This window comes from Sus scrofa, chromosome 15, assembly GCF_000003025.6.
Source record: "Sus scrofa isolate TJ Tabasco breed Duroc chromosome 15, Sscrofa11.1, whole genome shotgun sequence".
Taxonomy (NCBI): domain Eukaryota; kingdom Metazoa; phylum Chordata; class Mammalia; order Artiodactyla; family Suidae; genus Sus; species Sus scrofa.
In genome coordinates, this window is record NC_010457.5 from 131,276,490 (window position 1) to 131,293,812 (window position 17,323).

Sequence of the window (17,323 nt, forward strand, 5' to 3'; positions counted from 1 at the left end):
CTTAGAAAACAAAGCACATGTGAAAGAGAGCAGACGTTGGGATGCGTATCCACAGTCAATTAACTTGTAAATGGAAGAACATTCTCTGCTGCAACAGCTGCCAAGTCATCTTTCATTACTATTTGAAATCAAGATTTTGAGGGACTCAATCCCAACCCTTCCTCTGTCCAGCCTTCTTGTTAGTTTCTTAGATCCCAAGATAGTTGCCTAAACCCCAATGAACAAAACCCTTGGTCACATTAACTAACATCTTCAGCACAAATGTACACGTTACTTCATTCCAGGTTATGTAGATGCCAGGTGTCTCCCTGTGAAGCCCACCGTAGGTTATCACAGAAATTCCTAAATATCCCCGTCCTGCCACAAAAGGAAACCTGAAATGTCTTCACTTGATTTTGCAGTTTTTGTCTCAACTTCTCCTGAATATTTTGGTTTCTATAATAGGCATAATCATTACCTCGACCTCATATTTATGTGGGAAAGACCAAAATTAGTAGATGTGCCATTGGCATCTCTTAACACATGGTTGCTTGAGATATAAATAAAATACTGATTTCAATTATTTGTTTTACTAATGTGGGACTATGAAAAGTAAAATATGAATCTAAGATTAGCCATCTAATTCTTTGTAGCTTATGTATTTTTCCTTGTGCATTCGACAGGCTTTTTGGGGAGTTACATTTCAGTGGGCATTCTGAAAAGCACTACTATATGTAATGCAACTTGTGTGTCTGTGACTGTGATTATGTTTTTCTAATTTTCCCAGGGAAAAAAAGAGCCAGACCTAAACTCTACTTTACTCAGAGTGACAGAGCCACACAGAAAAGAGTTAAGAAAAGAGGTAAAGAAGAGAGTTCTCATGTGGCTCAATGGAAACAAATCCAAGTAGCATGATGCAGATGCAGGTTGGATCCCTGGCCTCACTCAGGGGGTTAATGATCCGGCACTGCTGTGTGCTGTGGTGTAGGTCGCAGACTCAGCTTGGATCTGGTGTTGCGGTGGCTGTGGGTGTAGGCCAGCAGCTGTAGCTCCAATTCAACCCCTAGCCTGGGAACTTCCTTATGCTGTACCTGCGGCTCTAAAAACAACAAAGGGGGGGGAGGTGTGTGAAGAAAAAAAGGAGAATATACTTTCAATAATGACGCAGCAGAAATTTGCCTTTCTCCATGTTTTTAGTGATAAACCCATTTCCCTAATTGCTTAACGTAGCTTCACTAACTGTTGGAAAAGAAGATAATTCCACAAACAAGTAACTTGGTGACGGCTCTAAACCCAACCCTACAGTGATGCTGTCTTCACTGAACTGATAACTCTCAAGCTGGAAATTGTCTGTTGCCATATAAGGGCACATATATAATCCACAGATTTATAGCTGACCCTTCTCTTGGTACACAGAGAGTCAGAGGTTCTACACCAGAGGGGCAGTGGAGTGGTGGTCAGAACTCTGTGTCATCCTCTTTTCCTGTGTAGGCTCCAACCTGTCACTTGACCACTTTTGTTTGTTTCTCCATTTGTAAAGCAAGAGAGTGAATTAGGCCAACACTCCTGCTCAGTCCACCCCAGTTCTACTAATCTACCTTTCTCAGAAACTGGACCACGGACAGCTCCTCTCTTCCCATCATAAGTCTGCAATGTTGGCTGGAGGAGCAGCATCAGTTTCACATCCTCCTTGAGTTAGGTCATTTGAAGACCTCTCACCCCTGCTTCTGTGGAATAGGTCTCCAGCATCCCTTCCCACCCCCATGCAACTTGAAGATTATTTTAGAGCCTCCTTAACTCCTCTCTCAGCTAAAGAGAATAGCTGAGGGAGAAGTGCAGCAAAGCAGAGAAGAAGGCAAACACCACTTCCATTAGGTTCCCCCATCATTATCCTCTCTCTGCTCACTCAGTCAGGGCCCAGAGAGGGAGGTACAAGTACAGTCTCTCACTTTGCTCCAGCTACCTGACTGCAGTGAAATAGTACAGCTACAGATCTCCCTTCATAACATAACGTGGCTGTATGTTTCATTGTCCTGTAAGGCACAATATTGTCAATCAACTGCACTTGAATTTTTTAAAAATGAAAAAAGAAGGTGATACACCTTGTAATATGTATACCAGAAATAATCAATGGAGCTGACTGGCTTCGCAGTTAAGATAGTTTTATTGAAGCCTGCTTTCTCTGCTAATGCCTTCTGTTTTGTGTGAGATTTGAAGGATGAGATGGAGATAGACATTCTGTAGTTATGTAACAAAAATGCCCCTTGGAAGAAAGCCTGGACTAGAGATTTGTGGAATGAAGCTTTCTAGGTTCCTCCAAACCTTCGCAGGGACAAACTTGGCATGGGAGAAGGGGTGCGTGTGCAAGTGGAAACAAAACAGTGAAGGAATCTTCTCTTTCAGGGTCCAGAAAGTACAGAGGTAATAATGTGGATTTTCAAGCTCAAATACTTCCTGTGACCTGTGGTGAGGTGAAGGGGAGGTTACATAAGAAGAAACTGAAAAAAGGTGGATTTTATGTTCTACTTTGCAACTCTTCTCTGAAGGAAACACAGGAAGTAACGGAATGACCCCTGCAATTTACACATGGTTGAAGGAATTGGGGCAGAAGTTTGGCTCGAGAGAGGGAGGAAGAGATTCCTAAGATGACACGTTCACACTTTAAGAGATCATAATACATCTTAGGTGTTCACTCCCATAAGGAAGTGTCCACGGGGACACTCAATAAACCAAAGAGAAGGAAAGCAGAAATTAAAGGAAAGAGGCCCTCGGCCTCCACCTTCATATCATCTCTCCCTCTGCGTGATCATCCCCAGGGCAGGTGCTCAAGGCAGTGGATACAGCACAGCATTTAGAATCAGACCACCTGAGTCCCAGCCTCAGCCATGCCGAGAGGGACAGATCCATGAGTAGAGAATGGGAGCTTTCTCAGCCTGAAAATTTTCGTCTACAAAAGAGATAATTAAAAACCTGCCTCTTGGGATAGCTGTGAGGAATTAACTTACCTTGAGATGAAATATTTAGACAGCTTAGCTGAGATAATATTCACATATCATGCAATTCACCACTCAGAGTGTACAATTCAATGTTGAGTTTTGTTTGTATGGTCACAAGATGTACAGCCATCAACACAATCTAATTTGAGAATATTTTCGTCAGTCCATCCTAAAGGAAACCCTGTATCTATTAGCGGTCGATGCCTGGTCTCACCTCATGCCACTGCCCAGCCCTAAACTGGGTGAATCTATTTTCTGCTCCATGCATTGGCTTATTCCCATGAATTGACCTCTTCTATATATTTCACATAAATGGGCTCATAGAATATGTTCCCTTTTGTGACTTGCTCTCTCATGTAGGTTGTTGTTTTCAAGGTTCATCCAATGGAATAGTGTGTATTAGAACTTCCTTCCTTCTTATTGTTGAACAACATAATATTCCATTGTATGGATGCACCATATTTTGTTTATCCATTCATCAGTTTGGATTGTTTCCACTCTTCGGCTATTATGAAAAGTGCTGCTTTGAATATTCATGGGGATAAGTCAAGTGGTGGCTCAGCAGGTTAAGAACCGGACGTAGTTTCCATGAGGATGTGGGTTTGATCCCTGGCCTCACTCAGTGGGTTAGGGATCATTGCTGCAAGCTGCAGTGTTCATCACAGATGTGGCTGGGTTCTAGTGTTGCCATGGCGGCAGTATAGGCTGCCATCTGGCATCTGCAGCTCTGATTCGACCCCTAGCCTGGGAACTTCCATACGCTTCAAGTGCAGCCATAAAAAGAAAAAAAAAATCACTTGCTTTTCCTTTGTAGGTGATTTTGAAATACTTTTAAAAGGTTGATTTATTTTATTTCTTTTTTTATTTCTTTATATATATATTTTGTTTTCTACTGCACAGCATGGTGACCCAGTTACACATACATGTATACTTTCTTTTTTCTCACATTACATGCTCCATCATAATTGACTAGACAGAGTTCCCAGTGCTACACAGCAGGGTCTCATTGCTAATCCATCCCAAAGGCAAATTCTTGATTTTTTGATGGTAATTTTCACTCTTTTTTTGTTGTTGCGCAAAGGTTAAAGAACTGTTGCCACAAAGCAGTAAATCCCCTTAGAGGGATTTACAAGCTAGGTTTGGGGATTCTGAAGCCTAAAAGGGGAGGCCAGACTCTCCTGTTATAAATCTTGAGCCCAAATTGGGTGAGTCCAGATCCAGGGTGGTGGGAGCCCAGAGTCTGAAGACAAAGAGGGCTGAGGATTAACTTATCCCGATTTTACAGGAGTCTCGATGAAGTGTATAAAGGGTAAGAATGGAGAGTGGTTCACCCCCAGGGAATTTGAAGTCCACGGAGGCTACACTAGAGCAAAGAACTGGAAGCTGAGTATCCGCTGTGGTGGGAGAAACCTACGATGGCTGATAGAGGTATTCCAATGGCAGGGGATCTGGGATTTGACTTTTCTTGTTGCACCCTAAGAGTGAGAGCACCGTTTGCTCACCAAATATCTATTGAGCTGTAGCGAAAAGCCTGATGCCTTCTGAGTTTATCCCCTCACCCGGGGAGAGGTGTTCCATCCTAAGCTCAGTATACAGAGTACATCAGTGTTGCAGAAGGGGCTCTGTCAGGATGGATGCAGGAGCTGGGAGGAGGGAAAGGTCACTCTGACTCGGTCACATGCAGAAGCTTTATGAACTGAGAGAAGAAGACAGTTTATGATCAAACAGGTTGGAGGAATGTACTCTAGAGAAAGAATGGTGTGAAAGCCAGCACCACGACTAAAGGGGCTCTTTGGATTGAGGTGGACGTATCATGTGTGATTAAGCATAATCCATCCATGATGGAACATGATAATGTGAGAAAAAAGAATGTATACTTGTATGTGTAACTGGGTCACCATGCTGAACAGTAGAAAAAAAATGTATTGGGGAGTCTGTGAAGGGGTTGAATGCCAGGCTAAGGTGTTTAAACTCAACACAGGCCGTGAAGAATCAATGAGGTCTTCTGACATGTGAAATGATATTTTTTTTTCAAATTGGATGACATTTTATGGATGTCTAGATGATAGTCTCTATAGGTGAACAGTTCAAAATCGTTACTCTTTGATTTTCTACCTGCAAAACTGGCAGTTTCACAAGGTTTAATGTGAATAATTTGAGATGGGTTATTTATAAAGAGCAGCTATTTCTGAGAGCATAAAGCAATTAAAAGTTGGCTCCTCACATGTAACTACTTCCTCCGATACCCACATCTTACTTATTTTGCATAAATATTTGTGAAAGGACATATTTAAAATAGTACTTTAGATGACTTCAGTGTCTTTCAGCCCAAGAAATCCATACTCCACTTGCAAGGCTCAGCTCATATATCATTCTTCTCTGAATATCCCCTGACTGACCTGGCCCTGGTCCTCCCTTCCCTGGGCTCCCCAAGTCCACTAATAAGGCCCTTCTTATACTGTTTTATTTTTATCCTTCTGTGCACTCTGTTTTTCTCACTAGAGCCCTCTAGGGTTTGTCCATCCTTACGTGCCCACGATTGTCCAGAATATCTGACGTCCAGTAGGCACGGCATAAACATGTGTTGATTGACCAGCCCTAGTGTGTGGACTCAAGCTTGAGTGACACTGGTGGGAATAGAAAGGAGTGAGAGACAGTAAAGAGATTATGAAGGAAATCTCTTAAAACTTAGGAGAAAAGCACAAGAGGAAAATATGAACGTTCCAAAGATAATTTTTCAGCTACTATTGACTGAACTCTAGAAGAAGTAGAGATGAGAAGAGGGAGATGGTTTCTCACTTTGGGCTGCCAGTGGGACATCCAGGTAGAAATATGTGGGAGGAGGTTGGAAATGCCAAACCCACAGGCCCCCCCATATACTTGGATCTTTTTGTCTTTCAGAAAGGATATCTGCTCAAGCCTCCAAGGAAATATCCCAGGAAAAGAAAGGTGATTGTTACATAACTTTCTACAAGTTCTCATCATATAACTGATTTTTACATGCATAGTGTATTATTTTTGGGTTTCTCAATTGGGTAATTATCATTAAATTTCCTCCAATACCCCATTCCCACCTTTAAAATGTTTTTGGCATGCAAAATATTCAGTGTTGCTACTTTGAATATTACACTGTATTTTCAGCAAGATCTTCTTTGAATTGTAAATTATTTGAGATGGAGGTGATAAGGAGCCCCCAGAACAGACTTGTGGATGTGCTTTAGCTAAAGATGCAGACATCATAAATGAGTCAAAGTTGTAAAAGCGAACATGATTCTGGAATGCACACAAATATGTCATGATAAGGTGATGTGGTCACCTCCAACTCAAACCCAGATTTTTTAAATCAATGTTACTATTTTTTTTAACTTAAATGAAATCTGATGGGGCAAAAGTTTGTTCCCAGTCATTGAGATGCTCCCAATCTAAGAGAGTCAATCTTGGTCCATCAATCATTTCATGATATGGACAACAGAAAGCATATTTCTCTCCTGATCCTTTGCATCCCCTTCCATATTCCAATAAAATGTACACAGACATATAGAAATCTTTTTTCAGGGGCCGTCATTTGCCCTTCATGACAGTGGTGTTCTTAGGGAGGAAGCCCTTGGGAGACGGATGAATTGCATAGGAGGGGCCGACCTGGAATATTGTTTACTTTGATGTTGCCCCTTTGGCTCCACCAGAGGGGCTGTGCAGACTTCCCTTCTATCCATGAAAGTGATTCCTTCCTCTATGGAGGCAACAAACAAATACGTAAGATGCAATGTAGATTTAGGATAAAGCGATGATTTTTTCAATATTGGCTATAAATGAGAACCTGAGAATGAGAAGAAGGTGAGAAGTGCCATTCTTATATATCTCAGGTAGAAATGGCCATTCAAGACATTCATAGACTTCCAAGATAGGTCACACATAGCTGGCCAAGGGGACTTTATCTTCTACTGGGAATGTGAGGTCCAAGCCTTTACATTATCTGATGGTCTGGACACTCTGAACTCTAAGTCCTTGGGATGTTGCACCCACTGAATTTTCTGAAGGGAATCTATTATTTGCCCTCTTTAGTGAGTATACTAAAGACCAGCATCTATACTATTCCCTGGGTGCCAAGAGGTACTCAAATCACCCAAGTAAGCTGACAACTTCCTACTGACAGAATCTACCCTTGTTCATGGGTGCAGCAATTTTCAGCAACAAGCTCAAGTTGCCTCTGTATTTTGTGTCTCCCTATGAGCAAGAATAGAAGCTCCTCTGAGCAGCAGATCTCAGGACCCATTACTACCTCCATGGGTCCTCTGTGCCACTCAGAATATCTCTTGTCCCTTGGCTTTTGGAATCTTCAGTGTCACTCTCAGTACCACCCATGACAGCTTCCTGCCTCCTGACAAAGCTCACTAACACCTTTTGATGACAGCTGCTGTGTTGTAAAATAATCCAACATATTCCTCTAGATCAATTTTTTATTGTAGGCTAGTATTTGCTTAAGAGATAGCAAGTAATCTATTTTCCTAAGTGAAATGATACTCATCTATTAACTCATTCAACATGTAATTACTGAGTGCATACTAAATGCCCAATGGCCATTAGAAAATTGAAAAAAATATCCCTGAACTCAGGGATTGTTCCAAGTTCATTGTCTTAACATAGAAGACTAACTAATGGAAAGGAGGGGTGGATTTTAGGACACGCAGAAAGGTGAGCAGTGAGTGGTGGGCTCTCCTTTCTCTGTGGATCTGTTTTTTCCCCCTCTCAGGCCACTGGCCCATGAATCATACTTGTCCATGACCAGTGGGCCATGTGCTGGAGATAAAGGCTGGAGCTGCCTGTATCCCAGAAGGATTCTAATCATTCTATTGAATATTTTAAAAAAGCCATGTAACGCTAGTGGGTGGTAATCGGTTACCATTTTATCTTTAGGACTGTGCCCTAGGAGGCCTGTGAAAGGTGGGACACTTGCATGGAGTCCAGGACTCTGTGCCTCGTGGTCACTTTGGGGGGCTGTTGCTGCTGAGTCCTCAGCCTGACAATTTCCCTGCAGCTCCTCTGGGTGGGGTGACACTTTCCATTGTAGAAGGAAATGCCCATGGGCCTCTTGAAGTAGGAGAACCAGCAGAGTTTCTCCAACTCCATCTGTGGAAACCAGGACCAAACTTCCTGTGTGGCTTCATGAAAGCCCACCTTGGATCTGAGAGCCAGGGAATGGAACTTTCTTTGGGCCAAACAGTGGTATTAGTGGTGCTTTTTACTTTCCAAGTAGATGTATGTGTCCATAAAAACCCATATGAAATAATGGGTAAACCATGCCTTAAATCCCTCAACAGAGTAACGTTTCAGTAAGTAATGGCTGCATGCATCACATTCAGTATTGCCATTTAATCTTTCTTTCTTTTCTGCAGATGATCCCAAAGTCTCATGATAATACCTTAGTTGACCCTTATGTAAGTACTAACTCCCACCTGTAGCCCCAGAATAATGTCAGCCTTTTCCCTCAATGCACTCTCTGTGTTGTCCCTTCATTTCCCTGAAGCACACTCCACACGCTGGTGGAGCACGTTGCTGTGTGTGCCGAGCAGGGAACAGCAAACCCATTACCCACATCAGGTACATGGCTCCGGGCTTCGGTGTCTCAGCATGAAAGCATCCTCTCCATTTGTTCCATGGAAATTTTCCTATTTCCTCATTTCCCCTTGAAAGTGAATGTGGGAGGCCAAGCTGGAGACCACAAGGGCTCTAGAGCCTGGAGTAAAGTGGTAATGGGTGTGGCTGACCTGCAGATGAAAGATAAGGAGCAAATTTGAGGGGATAGTAGCATTTTAAAGCAGGCAATATGGAAGGAAAGGAAAATCCGAAACCTCTATAGCAAGGTGCAGGTCGAGCCAGACAGTTTTAAGCACCAGCTAGAGGAATAGCCCTGACCAAGCTAGGAAGTTCAAGGTGTGGTGCCTGTTGTGAGTGCAGCAGAGACATGCACTCAGCGCTAGTGGATTCTTTATGGAAGCCCTGTGTCCAGTCCTGAGGGAGCCTTCATGATGCTGAGCTGGTCACTACATAGCAAATCACAGGGCATTTTTTCTTCTTTTTAGGGCCACACCCACAGCATATGGAAATTCCCAGGCTAGGGGTTGAATTAGAGTGATAGCTGCTGGCCTACACCACAGCCACAGCAACACGGGATCCAAGCCACGTCTGTGACCTACACCACCACTCACAGCAAAGCCAGATCCCCAACCCACTGAGCAAGGCCAGGGATCGAACTCGCATCCTCATGGATACTAGTCAGATTCATTTCCACTGTGGCACGACAGGAACTCCCCAGAGGGCAATTTTTACTCAAACTGGAACCATATGGCTGGCTCTTTGAGGTCTGCGAAAATTATGGATGACTCTACTCTCTCAGCTAACTTATATTTCGATTCCTTTCAATGCAAAAAGGTGGACTTCTTTTATAAATAGGAAAGGTTTATTTCTCATTCATACTTCACAGTCAGCATCAGGGGCTGGCAAAGACGAAATCTCTGCTCATAGTATTCACTTGTGGAATAAGGCTGGCAAATCAGCCATCATCTCAGATGTTTCCAGAAAAGATGTCCCAGTCCAGAAGTGACAGTTACTGTTTCTTTCTTTGTGTGTGTGTGTGAGTAGGTCTGGAATTCTGCATTTTGTTTCATTTCATTTTATTTTATTTTATTTTATATTTTAGAACAGTTTTCAATCACTTTATTTTTAAAATTAATGTTTATTTTATATTGGAGTATAGTTGAATGACTGATTGATTGACTGACTGACTGACTTTTGTCTTTTTAGGACCACACCTGCAGCACATGGAAGTTCCTAGGCTATGGGTCAAATCGGAGCTGTAGCTGCCGGCCTATGCCAGAGACACAGCAACGTGGGATCCAAGCCGTGTCTGCGACCTACACCACAGCTCATGGCATCACCAGATCCTTAATCCGCTGAGTGAGGCCAGGGATCAAACCTACGTAGGTCCTCATGGATGCTTGTCAGATTCATTTCCACTGAGCCACAACTGAACTCCTGGAGTGTAGTTGATTTATAATGTTGTACACGACGGACATTTTAAGTAGAGTCACTTTTGCATATTACGGGTATTACGCAGTGACACTGATACTTGATGTTCAATTTAAGAAGGGTAGTTAAATAGTTTTACGTATATTTTACTTTCAAAGCAATCCCTCCAAAAGATTTAGATCTCATCCACACTGTTTTTGATCCTTGGCCAACTGAGGGGTCCTCAATCAGGTAAACAGGCTGGAGTCCAGTGTTTGTGTGGTTTGTTTGGGATGGTTGTAAACACAGAGAGTCAGGTCCCACAGCCCACAGCCAAGAGTGTGTGGGGAGGAGAAGGCAATTGTTCCAGCAAGAGTGTCCTCATTCCTGTTAGTAATCTTTCCTAGGACTGATCTTATAGGTCAATTCAACATTTTCCTATAAAATTCCCATGCCTGGAGTTCATGTTGTGGCCCAGCAGAAATGAATCCAACAAGGATCCACGAGGATGCGGTCCGATCCCTGGCCTCGCTCAGTGGGTTAAGGATCCAGCATTACCGTGAGCTGCAGTGTGGGTCACAGACATGGCTCAGATCCTGTGTTGCTGTGGCTGTAGTGTAGGCACCCACAGCTCCAATTCGACCCCCAGCCTGGGAACTACAGCTCCGATTTGACGCCTAGCCTGGGAACTTCCATATGCCTTGGGTGTGGCCCTAAAAAGAAAAAAAAAAAAAAAATCCCCATGCCTTAATAAAAATCTTCGATCTAAGTTTCAACTTAGTTTGCAACTAAGACCTTTAGAAAATAGCGTTGCCTGGCTCCTACCCTAGAGGAAATTATGATTTATCAGTGTAGGCTATGACTGGGACATTAGGATTGTTTAAAAGTCTCTAGATGATTCTGAGACCCAGAATTATCCAGTCTGTGATTTAAAGAAGGATACCAACGGCTCTCCCCTACCCGGACAAATTGATTCAGAATCTACTCTGCCCTAAAGATTCTAATGTACAGCTGGGCTAAGAAACAAAGAGTCAGATAAAAATCTACCAAAAAGAATAGGAATGTGAGGTTCTTACACATTGATTATGTCTGTTATCCCTTGTTTTTCTGGGGAGAGGGTTCTTCACCATCTGGAGAATTATGAGGGTAGTCTGCAAGTGTCTACACTGATGAGAAGAAACATGGCCCCACGACTCCGTGCCGGAAGCAGTCTCAGTCTTCAGGTTCGGGGTGCCCTTGAGAGCCTCCAGAACATTGAATAGGAGCCCTTGGCAAGATGGTCCTGGGGCTAGAACTTCCTCCTATATGACCATTTTCAAAAACAAAAGAAATGGACAGAATCCTAATTCACCAACGCAAGCAGTTTTACCCCAAAGTCAGAACAAGACTCAAAGTAATTGTTAAAACAATCTTTTATTACTTTCCACTTTTAAGAAGTTTAATCCACCTTATTAAATTCTCAATATAGCACCCTTTCATTAAGTCGTTGTGGTGTAGACAAATGCATTTAACACTTTTTTCAGGATCTTGTTTTACCTGCAAGGTATTGAAGTCACTCAGATTTCTGTAAAATTATCTTCTTGGTTTGTTGCTAGTCTTTCTGTGTTAGAATATCTGGTTTTTTAGGGGAAAATTTTAATGTCTGACACACAGGCTTTTCCTCCTGAATTTCATTGCAGACCATAATTTCTTTCTCTCTTTCTCTTTCTTTCTTTCTTCCTTCCTTTCTTTCTTTCTTTCTTTCTTTCTTTCTTTCTTTCTTTCTTTCTTTCTTTCTTTCTTTCTTTCTTTCTTTCTTTCTCTCTTTCTTTCTCTCTTTTCTTTCTTTCTCTCTCTCTTCCTTCCTTCTTTTCTTTCTTTCTTTCTTTCTTTCTTTCTTTCTTTCTTTCTTTCTTTCTTTCTTTCTCTCTCTCTCTCTCTCTATCTCTCCCTCCCGCCCTCCCACCCGCCCTCCCTCCCTCCCTTCCTTCCTTCCTTCCTTCCTTGCTTCTTTCTTTCTCTCTCTCTTTCTTTCTTTTTCTTTTCTTTCTTTTCTTTCTGTTTCTTTCTTTCCTCCCTTCCTTGCTTCTTTCTTTCTCCCTTTCTTTCTTTCTTTTTTCCTTTTATGGCTGCACCTGAGGCATGTGGAAGTTCCTTGGCCAGGAGCTGCAGCGGCAGGCCTATGCCACAGCCACAGCAATGCTGGGTCCTTAACCCACTGAGTGAGACTAAGGATTGAACCACATCCTCAAGGACACTATGTCAGGTTCTTCACCTGCTGAGCCACAGCAGGAACTCCCAGACCACAATTTCTTCTTCAGAAACCTCCACTCCATGCTGTTCTTTAATATCTCAGGGAGAAACATGGAAGTGTCCATGCAGATTCACACAAAGGCAGGGAGTTCTAGATCCCGTAGTGCTGGCCTTCTGGGGTCTCACCAGAGACAGAGTTGTTGTTTTACCTTCTAGCTGGGAAACTCAGATGTGTGTGAGGTATGCCGACGTGAAGGAAAGCTGTTTTGCTGTGATACTTGTTCGAGATCTTTCCATGAGGACTGCCACATCCCACCTGTGGAAACTGAGAGGTTAGTGAGATGCAACACACACTCCACCCAATCCTCGATCTTATTAGGGACCCTTCCTTCTGCCATACACTGTCCCTACAGAGTTCTTACTACATCTAGATGGGGAAAGGGCAGGTCCTTAGGTACAGGGTCCAGTAGTATGATCCAGAGAGCTGCTGAAAGATGCTGCAGCAGCAGATTTGTGCTTTCTGCTCTCCTCTGGGATGCCGAGGCCAGTAGCTAGGTCTTTGCCCACATACAGCTACTGTCCTTTCCCAGGAGTTTCCAACATGGACTTCAGTTCATGGAGGTAGGCGGGGGAAGCTGCTTGTTTGTATTCTGCGCTTATTCAGAAGCGGCATTTTGCCACATTCTGAATGGGCTGAGTGAAGCCCGAGGCTGCTAGGAGCTAAGACTGTGTTTTGTTTTGTTTTGTTTGTCTTCTTAGGGCCGCACATGCGGCATATGGAGGTTCCAAGGCCAGGGGTCTAATCAGAGCTACAGCTGCCAGCCTCCACCACAGCCACAGCAATGCCAAATCAAAGCCGCATTTGCGACCTACACCACAGCTCACAGCAATGCCGGATCTTTAACTCACTGGGCGAGGCCAGGGATTGAACCTGCAACCTCATGGTTCCTAGTCGGATTCGTCTCTGCTGAGCCACAATGGGAACTCCCAAGACCGGGTTTTGACACTCAGGCCTGGTGGGCAGGATTCCTTGTGCTCCCAGAAGCAAAGAGAGAAAGGTGAGCCCACTCCTCACCCTCCATGAACTGACCTCCTTCAGTGGGGTGGGGCTCTTGGAGACTCTGGAAGTGCCCCCTTCCTCACCTGGCTGTGTCCATCGACATTCCTGAAAGGAGGACAGTGGCAGACTGGCTGCTGCCCGGGGCCATGTCCTCACTCACTTATGCCTGACCTCTCAGGACCCCGTGGAGTTGCACCTTCTGCAGCATGAAGGAGATTTCAGAAAGCCAGCCCTGTCTCAGAGAATCGGAGGTCCTGGCCAGGCAGATGTGGCCTGAGGAGCAGCTGGTGAGTGTGGTGGGAACCCCACGCCTTCCCCTTCCCTTCACACGTGAGAGGTCAAATGAGCGGAGTCAGGAGAAGGACAACCAGAGGGTGAGCCATCTCTCCATCACGTTGAAATCACACCAGAACTCGTGGGCAGCCCTTGCACATCTGTTTCCAGGAGCCGCCCACATCTGGGGGAACATCCAGGTAGACGTTTGAGCCATGCCTCTGCCTGGACATCGGTGTGAATTCACGGTCTCCAAGCTGCTTTTCATTTTTTCTTTTGCAGAAATGTGAGTTCCTCCTCTTGAAGGTCTATTGCCATTCGGAGAGCTCCTTTTTTGCGAAGATTCCGTATTATTATTATGTAAGTAACACCAACAAACCATGATTACAGGCTGCCATATGTTACCCAACCTTGAAATGGGCACCCGTGGGATTTGTGATCAGAATCCCTTGGGGGCAGGAGCAGGAGCTGCTCTTAATGTTGCCTAGTATATTTCTACGGGGTTTGGTGGGAATCCCCAGGAGGCATCCATTGAACTCTGCCAGTGATGCTCCCATTGATTTTTTTTTTCACAGATTAAAGAGCTTTCTGAAAACCTAAAGGAACCCATGTGGTTGGACAGAATCAAAAAGAGGCTGTATGAGCGGAGGTACCGTCGCGTGGAGGGGTTCGTGCAGGACATGCGCCTCATCTTTCAGAACCACAGGGCGTCTTACAAGGTAAGTGGTTCTCCCTGCTTCCATTTCATTTTCTGCCCATCGGGTCGCTCTGCCCTCATTTTCTGGTGCCTGGGAAATTGTACAGTTCCCCTCATCCTGCAACAAAGCCTGCAATCAAGGGGTTCTGGAAGTCTGTGACTTTTCTGTTCAGGACTGAAGCTCACCAAGGTGTAGTAACCGTGTGTCAGGAAGTGTCCCTGCAGCCAGAACCCCAGGCCCCTGAGAGCTCAGTCCCTCCCACAGGCAGCAGGTGCCGCTGAAAACAGTAGAGCCCTGCCTGCTCCAAACCAGGGGAGAAGAGACTTGCGTCTTAAAGTCACGTCGTGCTCCTTGCCCTCCCAGAAATCTCCAAACTCCAGATTTCATTGCATATAACTGGGTCCTATAGTTTAACAGGAACCACCAGAAGGGGAACAGAAGTGATGAGGAAAAAGGAAAATCACTGACCTAACTTAAACATCCTGTACTACTTGCATTATTACAAAGAACATAGATTCTTTTTTTTTCTGTTTTTTAAAGGTTTTAATTTTTTCTGTTGTAGATGATTAATATTGTCCTGTCAATTTCTGCTGTACAGCAAAGTGACCCGGTCATATATATATTCTTTTTCTCACATTATCCTCCATCATGTTCCATCACAAGTGACTAGATACAGTTCCCTGTGCTGTACAGCAGACATAGATCACTTTTCTAACTCTCACAAAAATAAATAACCTAACCAGGTAAGTAAGAGTCTCCAAGGGTGGTCATGATGTCCCATTTCTGTCTTGTTAATAAGAAATATTCGTGCTCTTAGGAAACATAAGTTACTCTTGGCTGCATGAGTTTTCAAGCATAACCTGGTTAATGTAACTTAGGGTGTTGAAGACAAGAGTCCTGATCATCCTCAGTTGCAAGGTGTCCAATGACACTGATAATGAAGATCATAATTTTTGTGTTCATTTTATTTTATGTTTTCCAGTTCAGAGACTTTGGTCTAATGGGACTTAGACTGGAGGCAGAATTTGAAAAGAATATCAAGGAAGTGTTTGCTATCCAAGAAACAAATGAGAGCAGTTCACCGGCATGATGGACGGTGTTGGCATCCTGGAAAAACCTCTTTTTAAGCACATTTCTCACCCCAAGCTGCTATGATCATTGGCTGCTGACACCACCCCTCCCCAGAGCATTGTATTCACTATGCATGGAGCCACCTTCACAGGGGGTTGGGGGGGTGGTATGTTTCCTTGGCCTGGGGGCAGACCTCCAGTCCCAAGGTGGACCCACCTCTGTACTGCAATTCTGTGCTTCCCAAGGGATCAGGCTGGAGCTAGTCTGCAGCTATGACCACATCTTGCTTTGCTCTTCCCACAACACTGTCCCTCTTCCCTCACCCCTTTCTCCCAAAGAAACTCACAATAAATGACTTAAGAGCCTTCATCTCAGTCTCTAAGATTATAACCCTATCAGCCAGGCTCTAAGGATGGGCTCTAGAGCTGGATCATCATCTCTCAGACAGGTGGATGGGCTCTAGAGCTGGATCATCATCTGTCAGACAGGTGGAATATTGATGGTCCCTTGTGTGCCGTAATAGCACTGTCACTGAACTTTCATCTATAGGAAACTGGATGAGATAAAGGGGAAAAGGTATATCAGCGGGTGAAATTATTTGGCCTTTACAGAAATAGTAACTATAAGAACTGTAGATTTTGGTGGCTTTTGCTAAGGGCCACTAATGCATTGAAAAGAGTAACATGGCAGGTTTAAATCTGTTCATCACCACTTAAAGCCAAGAGACCCTTACATCTGCAGCTGGAAGGCAGACTGTAAGGGAGACCTGACACAGGCTCTCACTTTAAAAATGGCTGAAATTCAGAGAAGACTGAAGTCTAAACTCAGGATGGTCTTCTATGCCAAAGTCAGTGCTCCAATAAAGAAGGGACCGTGAATCAGAATTGGGCTTCCCAGGTAGATACAAAGGAGGACCTGGAACTCAAGGTCTCCCTCAACCCACTGGGTCTACCAAAGAGTCCCCTGCCCTTCACTGGGAGAGAGAGCCCCCTCCCCAACCTTCTCCTTCCATCTTGCTTGAATGAAGTCCTCCCGGCATGCTCTCACTGGGAAAGTCCCCATTTGTCCTGCCAGCTGAAGAGCGCATTTACTCTAATGGAGCTGTAGGATTGGCCAATATGTACCAGCAGGTACCAGGAAGTTATGTCTGGGGGTGGATCCTGGACCAAGAAAGGGATTATGAAACTGGAAAAGGAAAAATTGTCAATACAGAAGCACTTCCCTGTGCCAGGATATTTAACTAGACTGGCAAGGGCCAAAGTGGACAATTCTAGTATGCTCCAGGTGGCTCTTAAAGGCTTGGTATTAACCACAGTGTAACCCTAGATGAAGTGGAAGCAGAGTTCCACAGGCAGACTGTGGAAAAGGGGGATCAAAAAGCCTAGGGAGGTCAGCATGGCTCTACTCTCTACACCTGGAAAACCCAGCCACCAGGTGTCCTTGCTCCTCAGGGGGCCTCAGAGACACTAATTTAACAAGGTGATAAGGAGCTCACTGCTGAGGGGCACCAGCATCCTTGAGATGCTCAGAGGGGCTGTCTTCTGTAGGCCACCACAGGGGAGGAATATTTTACAGGACTGGATTCCCTGGCAGCAATGGAAATGATAGGATTCCAGAATCAGAGAAGCCATGTGGCAGCACTTAACTGTCAGACAAGACGAAGTAATTTCCGTATCGTGCAGCAAGGTTAGAATGACAGCGGGGGCCCTGGTCCATAGATGTCTGTGGAGACAGATAATAGGACATGGTGCTCTTACAGGAAGACAGATGAGCAGCCAGCAAGGATATTGCTTCATATATATCAACAAAAGAGATTAAAAATAGGTGAACCGATGGCTGAAATCAGTTACCCCAGTAAAAAGCCAAGATCCTAGAGTTCCTGTCATGGCTCAGTGGGTTACGAACCTGACATAGTGTCTGTGAGGATGTGGGTTCCGTCCCTGGCCTTGCTCAGTGGATTAAGGATCCAGCTTTGCTGCAAGCTATGGGGTAGGTTGCAGATGCAGCTC

General features: G+C 44.3%; 1 protein-coding gene across 9 annotated transcripts in view; it reads left to right on the plus strand.

Annotated features, from left to right (window-relative positions):
- Nucleotides 1-15,683, plus strand: part of SP140 (SP140 nuclear body protein) — a 66,868-nt gene extending 51,185 nt beyond the window's left edge. For 4 of the 9 annotated variants that reach the window (XM_021075644.1, XM_021075645.1, XM_021075643.1 and 1 more), the window contains 10 exons: nucleotides 767-841; nucleotides 2,383-2,487; nucleotides 4,261-4,403; nucleotides 5,877-5,924; nucleotides 8,369-8,410; nucleotides 12,429-12,544; nucleotides 13,451-13,559; nucleotides 13,828-13,905; nucleotides 14,121-14,264; nucleotides 15,226-15,411. In XM_021075644.1, the coding sequence (XP_020931303.1) occupies nucleotides 767-841; nucleotides 2,383-2,487; nucleotides 4,261-4,403; nucleotides 5,877-5,924; nucleotides 8,369-8,410; nucleotides 12,429-12,544; nucleotides 13,451-13,559; nucleotides 13,828-13,905; nucleotides 14,121-14,264; nucleotides 15,226-15,333 (968 nt within the window). In that variant the 3' untranslated portion in view covers nucleotides 15,334-15,411. Of the gene's footprint in view, nucleotides 1-766; nucleotides 842-2,382; nucleotides 2,488-4,260; nucleotides 4,404-5,876; nucleotides 5,925-8,368; nucleotides 8,411-12,428; nucleotides 12,545-13,450; nucleotides 13,560-13,827; nucleotides 13,906-14,120; nucleotides 14,265-15,225 lie in introns of all 9 variants that reach the window. The other 5 variants (XM_003133706.4, XM_005657576.3, XM_005657577.3 and 2 more) reach the window with 5 other exon arrangements.